General features: G+C 41.2%; 1 protein-coding gene and 1 long non-coding RNA gene across 3 annotated transcripts in view; one reads left to right on the top strand and one right to left on the bottom strand.

The window, feature by feature from the left end:
- Window positions 1–3,704, bottom strand: part of LOC109965128 (forkhead box protein K2-like) — a 12,095-nt gene extending 8,391 nt beyond the window's left edge. For both annotated transcript variants that reach the window (XM_020608918.1, XM_020608919.1), the window contains exons 1-5: window positions 3,294–3,704; window positions 2,048–2,242; window positions 1,822–1,963; window positions 799–945; window positions 16–209 (exon numbers count right to left, since the gene is read on the bottom strand). In XM_020608918.1, coding sequence (XP_020464574.1) covers window positions 16–209; window positions 799–945; window positions 1,822–1,963; window positions 2,048–2,242; window positions 3,294–3,589 — 974 coding nt within the window. In that variant the 5' untranslated portion in view covers window positions 3,590–3,704. The remainder of the gene's footprint in view (window positions 1–15; window positions 210–798; window positions 946–1,821; window positions 1,964–2,047; window positions 2,243–3,293) is intronic.
- The window catches only part of LOC109965129 (uncharacterized), a 12,474-nt gene extending 6,448 nt beyond the window's left edge, over window positions 1–6,026 (top strand). The window contains exon 3 of the long non-coding RNA XR_002275596.1: window positions 5,871–6,026. This is a non-coding gene — a long non-coding RNA (uncharacterized LOC109965129). The remainder of the gene's footprint in view (window positions 1–5,870) is intronic.
- The last annotated feature ends 1,046 nt before the right edge of the window (window positions 6,027–7,072 follow it).

Genomic DNA, 7,072 nt, shown 5'->3' with positions numbered 1-7,072 from the left:
TCAAGTGTTCTTTACCTAGAGGAAAGAGGTCCCACAGGGGTCCTGAAGCAGGGCACCCCCCTGGGCCTGCGCTTCCTGAAGGCTTGTTCTATCAGCTTCCCTTCAGAGGTGGGGTCGATCCTCCAAAATGAGCCTTTGCCTGGCTCCTCTTGAGAGCGGGCCACCTTGATGAAGTACCGGTTCAGGGACAGGTTGTGCCGGATCGAGTTCTAAAACCCAAAAAATACAAAACACACATATACTGTACAATTCTTTGAAATGATGACAAAATATAAAGTGTGAGAACATCCCCTTGTTGTTCCACAAGCCCTTTTTGGCTTGGTGTAAGGGCACCTCCACTTCAAGGGGTCTTTACATTGTGGGTATGTTATTATTATGGGTATGTTTAGATTTTCCGGCTATGAGTAGCTCATCCATTTATGCAATGTAATGTGGAAGAAAAGTCCACAAACAGCACACACAACAGTTTTTTGAACAACTGACTATTTTGAACACATGCAAAAAACTGATTAGAATTACTGTGCAAGATAAATTTGGTGTATAGCTTTGAACACTGGCCTTGGCTCAAGATGAGTTTTTGATGAGCAGTCACTGAGGACTCTAGACCTGATGTGGCGACTGTGTCATTACTCACATCTGCATGTCTGAATAACATAAGCCCTATTCAAGAGACCACTTTGAATCTGCTTGTCAACATTAGCAAAGACTGTTATATTGGGTTGGCAATTTAGATAAATGAAAAATGCCTTTGTTCTCTCTTCACATTCATCCAAAACCAAAAGGGAATTAAGTACTGACCTGCCAGCCTTTATCAGCTGTTCTGTAGTAGGGATAGTTCTTGGTGATGTGAGTGTATATTCCATTCAGTGTTAGCTGTTTATCCGGGGCCATGGTGATAGCTTGGACTATTAGTTGAGCATAAGAATATGGAGGTTTGGAGTCATCCTGTGGAAGATGAAAGACAGTTTCAATCATATGATCATGGGAGTATTTTTGTTGTTGTTCAGAATCAGCTTTATTGGCCGTGTTGGACACATGAGGAATTTGACTGTGGTACAGCGGCTCACAATGCGTTTGTACATGTCCTTATGTAAGGCAGCAATGGTCAAGTAAACAATATAAGGCTGAGAGAACAGAAAGGAAAGAGGTAATGTGCAAACGAGCAAAAGGAATGTGCATTAGGAAAAAAGATTAAAAAAATAAAAATAAAGTACTTATAGAGACCAGTCTAGATGCATTTTATGGATCTATTTGTACAAGGTATATTTACAGGTATTGCACTGACGGTTATCAACCAGTCATACTGTTGTGGGTTAAGTGTTAATCAGAGTGACGGCCCGTGGGAAGAAACTGTCCTTGTGCCTGGTTGTCTTGGCGCACAGTGGCCTGTAGTGCCATCCAGAGGGGAGGAGTTCAAACAGATTGTGTCCAGGGTGTGAGGGGTCTGCAGAAATCTTCTCTGCCCTCCTTTTGTTGTTGTTGTTAACAAAACACTCACAGGACAATAATAAAGTCATATATTCTCTCTAGTTATTTCACAAACACACGCATGAACACACACAGACTTAGCAAAGTTCAACCAGGAACTGTACTCTGTCCTTGTTGTCATGAGTGTTGGACAATTTTTAGACTTCAGTGAGTAACTATTATGTTGACAGTGCTTGAATTCATTAACATGTCTCTGAAGTCTATTGCCATCATCATGTAACTCTTTTTTTCTGGGATATTCTCCTTCAGTGCATTCTGAGACACAGACACACTAACAATATTTATCCATATCTTGCCCAGTTTTAAGTCTGCCCTGGACAGTCTTTTTCTCACCTTTGGGCTGTCTTCACCCGAGGCCTCTTTGTCATTTTCTGATTGGGAGTTGTCCCCTATAAGGTCAGAGGCCAAAACACGGCCAGCCCTGTAGCTAGAGAGCCCTGCCCCTCGTGGACTTGATGGACAGGAGTTTGCTGCACTGTAAAATAGATAAAACATCTTTGAGGGGTGCATTCTACATTTCTGGAACAAAAAAAGTTGTTTTTGAGGTTTACACTCTCACCTAATGGTGCCAGTAGGTGAAGGCAGGGGGCTCATGAGGTGGGCAATGTTGTCAGGAATGTTTATGGTCAGTGGTGAAATCTGGGGCTGGATGGTTTTGACTGGGGATTCCGGCATGTTCCTTGGCTCCTTCTTGTCATTGGACAGAGCTGTGAACGTGATCTTTATACTTGTGCTGGGGAACCGGAAACAACACCTGAGAACCAAAGACAAACACAGAAAAACACATCAGTGTGTCTTCAATGTCGATACATGTCCAGGTAAATTATTGTACATTTGACTACATTAGTATGAATATTTGTCTACATCTGAATACCAATTAAATATGTGCAGTGCTTATGACGATGTTATATAGAAAGTCCTCCTGGCTAGCAACAGGCAGGTCAAGGAGGTTAACTGAAGCCCACAGAAGAGCACTGAGAATCAGCCTCACAAAGACATGGACATGAAACATGGTTATTATGTAACATATCATGTCAAATTTATTATTAATAGGATACATTTAGAATAGCTGCTGAAACCTTCAAATCACTTACTATGGAAACAATATGACCACATCCTACTCAATCAAACATTTTTTAAGTTTCAATGTAAAATGTGAGTTATCAGCACAACGTTTTGCAATATGAGGTTGTACTGAGGGGGTACTGACAAACAAGATGAGCAATGTAAACACAGACAAGGAACAAGAGATCAAGCTGACATTGAGCTACAAGTTAACTACAGCACTAACCTGCATTAACCTACAGCACTGGTCCATGCATTTGTTACTTCCAGGCTGGACTACTATAACTCTTTACTATCAAGATGTCCCTAAAAATTCCCTGAAAAGCCTCCAGTTAATCCAAAATGCTGCAGCCAGAGTACTACAATGTATATGCTATATAACACACTTGTGTGAATAGTAGGCAACCGTGCACACATTCTTAGCTAAACAATGAGTCTGCGAAGTGGAACAAATGTGCGTTAACATTATGACGAATAAACTACAATACCCAAAAGATGAACACAAGGTCGCGAATCATCTTAAACGTGATTTTATATTTGGCAACAACACGACTACATTTTGATACCTGGCAAGGAGAGTTCATGTGACGTTATCGCCATACAAACCAGTATGGTTAGCATGTATCATGCTACATGCTGCTTAACACAACACGTGCAACACCGCTACGGGATAACAAAACATGAGCTCATAAATCGACAGATTTCTTTTAGTTTAAGCAATCTGGCCATATCAATCTTACATTCGTGGAAGCTGGAGAGGTGGCGCCCCTCTTCTCTGGAACACCCCATCAACAAACACCCCGTTTTTCCCTAGGCATCGGAGATAGTATTCCCCTGTGCCAGTGCCATCCTCTCCCGCGGTGAATATTTCGAGGTGCCGCCGAGAGATGAAGCTGGAATGTCCCATACTGACGTCCACCGAGCCCTGCGAGGAGTTCCGGCCGATGGTCACCGACTTTTTCTTCATCAAATACTCGAATTCACGGCCCTCCAGCCGGGCTACCGCCGACCCCAACATCCCGCTTATCACCGCCATCTTCTCGAGTATTTGGTGAAGATTTGAAAATGTGTATTAAACGCAAACTAAGCTGTTACAGAGAATCGAATAGGTGATTTTTTTTTTTTTTTTTTTTTTTTTTTTTTTGAAAAAGGGGGGGGGGGGGGGGGGGGTCAAATTTTACACAGCGGAGAATTTGGCTAGGAACGTGCCAGATCGGGAACACAGCGGCTCCGACCCACCGCAGCGAGGGGACGTTAGCCAATCGAAAGCGGCCCAACGGGCGGAAGTACTGCAACAGACAACCCCTTCCACCACTGGGAAACCGGCTTGGGTAGGCAGATGTGTGATGTTTTCCAATGACAACAAAAATACAAATAATCTTAAAAAGGAGGTCGGTTGCACTGCAGTGTGACACGCAGATGGATACAGGAATGGAAAAAGCGGTGCAGTGAATTCAAGGACTACACAAGACCAGAAGACATCTCATCCGTTCATTCTGTAAATGGCTTTACTAGGTCCACATCTTTAGAAACATTTCTCTGCGCAGCTTTGACCAAAATGATGAAAAACGACCTTATTTTGCATTATTACATTATAAGGTACAAAACCTCAGTCTTCTCAGAAAGCTCTACCCTTATAAACAAAGAATAGAATGAATCCAAGCCAAATAAAATTGATTTTCGTATATCTGTAACCTGGTTCCTGCATTAACCTATTTTGGCCATTTGGGGGCAGCGGAAACAAGCATACATATCTAATATTAACATATTGACATTATCACCTTAAACAGTTAACATGACAAACATGTCTATTTATACATCCAGCAGACATGAAACAGCATTATCCTTTATTTTGGGTTATGTTTGTGTTGCATGTTAAATAGTCTTAGCTCTGGTTTTGGTCTTCATCAACTCCTACTTGTAATCACTAACTTGATGCTGGGCAAGTAGTGTATCAGCTTTTCCAGTGAAATCAGCTGGCTGCTGCTGTAAAGGACACTGATAAGAATAGTGAGAGTGACAAAAGAATAACATGAAAGATGCTAAAACAATAGTGTTGTAGGAGGAGTATAATAGGAGCTGAGGGAAACTGCAAGTTATAATTATCACCTGACACTGCTGTTTCACCCCTTTCATATTACATAAGCAAATTTGATTCCGCCATAAGATAAAAATATGATTAATGCAAATTTTTTAAAAAGTGTACACCAGCAGAAAAGCCTCCACAATTTCACTAATCAATTTCCTAATTAAAATTTTCAGTGGGCTAAATTTTCTAGACATCCCTGCTCTGTTATTGTTATTGTGGTAATTTATGTATAAATATTAGGGCTGTCAAAGTTAACACAAATTCCTAGCACAAATGTTTTTGACGCGATTAGCGCATGCACGTGTGACAGCAATTTTGAATGCGGATTCATACATTTTATTCATTCATTAGGTCGTATGTTTAATGATTGTAGACTCTGTTCCTGGGTGGCATAGTGGTGAACACTGTCACTTCACAGCAAGAAGGTTCTGGGTTTGAGCCCCAGCTGACCCGGGACCTTTCTATGCGCAGTTTGCATGTTCTCCCTGTGCCTGCGTGGGTTCTCTCCAAGTACTCCAGCTTCCTCCCAAAGACATGCAACTTAGGTTGATTGGCAGCTCTAAATTGCCCCTAGGAGTGAGTGTGAATGTATATGGTTGTATAAGCTCTGTTTTATTACAAAACTTCTTCCGGCTCTTTCAAACCAGGAACTCACAAAGACGAAGTAGACCACTTTAGATTTTATAAAAAATAACCGTACTGGTTTATTCAGAGGATCACATGTAAAATTAACATTACACGTCTAGATCTCTCCCACCACCAACCTGCGCGCAGGCAGCTTGGAAGATGAAAGACCCTGAACCAAAAAACCTATACAATATTAATCACTTAGCTGGGCTAGCCCATTCTACCCAGGCACGTCAAACTGTGACATCACCTGATATGCCAGCTTGCAGCTGACCATAACAATAGTCAAAACATGAGGAAAAGTCAAGGTGTGTGGCTGTTGATTAGTGGTGTGTATCTAAGAACAATTTGACATGACATTTCACATTAAGACAAATATTAAGATTAGCATTACAGTTAATAATAACAACCCTCCTTGCCTGCAGCCTTTGTCTGATTTAATTAGCCTTGGCCTAGATGCAGTCTGCAAGCACATCAGAATAACTGAGCATTTACAGCCTGAGCTAGACATCCTGTCTCCACTAAACATTTCTAGACAACAAATCTCTGAATATCTATCCAACTAAGAAATAACCTAACAGTTGTTTGTCTACATGTTCAGGTTAAGAAGATATTAACCAGGTGTATCTGTATTCTGCATCATGGCGCCCTCCAAGGCAGACGTGTTTTGGTGTTCCACTCCCGAATGGCTGCTGTGTATGTTAGCCCAAGAGCTAATTCCTCGTCGGCTCTCAGCAAACTCCACGACATCATTAGCGCGCTAGAGACAGCGCACCCCGATGCTATATTTATTGCTGCAGGTGACTTTAACCAGTGCTGACTGTACTTCCCAAATAAAACAAGTAGGTGTGTGTAGGTTGTAAGATTTGATTCTTATAGGCTCTAGTTACTTTATAACCTTTTAGTTACTTTTCATACCTTTTACTTTCCTTGCTTATACATGTTAAAACTGTATTGATGATTGTCCAGAACTACTTTAATACATTTATTTTCCTTGTATATATATCTTCCAATTGTATTGATGAGTCAAGTGATACTTAAGTAGAAATTGACTACTTTAACTTCTGTGTAGACATAGTGTTTGTATTCATGAGGTCCTGCTTTGTCCTGTAATAGGATTACACAGATAGGGGGTCTGCAGCGCAGATGACCCATTGTTCAGTTGCCGCCTGGAAAATCACATCACAACATATACACCTGGTTTTGATCACATTTCAGCATGAATTGTTGCACCTTTGTCTGGGGCGGACCTAGCCCAAGAATATAAATGTAATGTAAAAACATAACTCGGGATTCAGAAGCCAGCTTTCCTGTGGGAGCTCTGTCTCTCTGAATCCAGCGCTGTAAAGACTTTCCTGTGATCAGACTTTCAGTAAACTTTCTGTTGAGTTTAAACAGCCCTCTCCTGTCTTCACTTCTCGTGCTTCCAACAAAAGAACTGGGTTATTTTCTAACAAGGTTTGTGCTTGTGAGAGAGAGTAGTGCTACACTGAGGACCACTAGAGTGTGGCTAGGTGGCCAAGTGTGGTCAAGGTCAAAGTGTTTATTTGTCATATGCACAGTTAGGAAACATGTTTCCCTGTACAATGAAATTCTTACTTTGCCGTCCACATGAATGCCACAAAATACAAATGAAATATAATGTAGTTAAATAAGTAACACAAAATCTAAGGCACTTTAAGCAGCAAATACAGCATTATAATAAAAATATATAAGAATATAAGAGAATGTATGCTGCATGGGAGCAGCATGTGCAGCAGTCAACAGTCAATGTGCAATTATGCATGTGCAAACTGAGAATGT

Source organism: Monopterus albus, unplaced genomic scaffold (genome assembly GCF_001952655.1).
Source record: "Monopterus albus unplaced genomic scaffold, M_albus_1.0 scaffold96.1, whole genome shotgun sequence".
In the NCBI taxonomy this organism is placed as follows: Eukaryota; Metazoa; Chordata; class Actinopteri; order Synbranchiformes; family Synbranchidae; genus Monopterus; species Monopterus albus.
The sequence above is the reverse complement of the archived record's forward strand: the minus strand, read 5'-3'. Positions and strand labels throughout refer to the sequence as shown.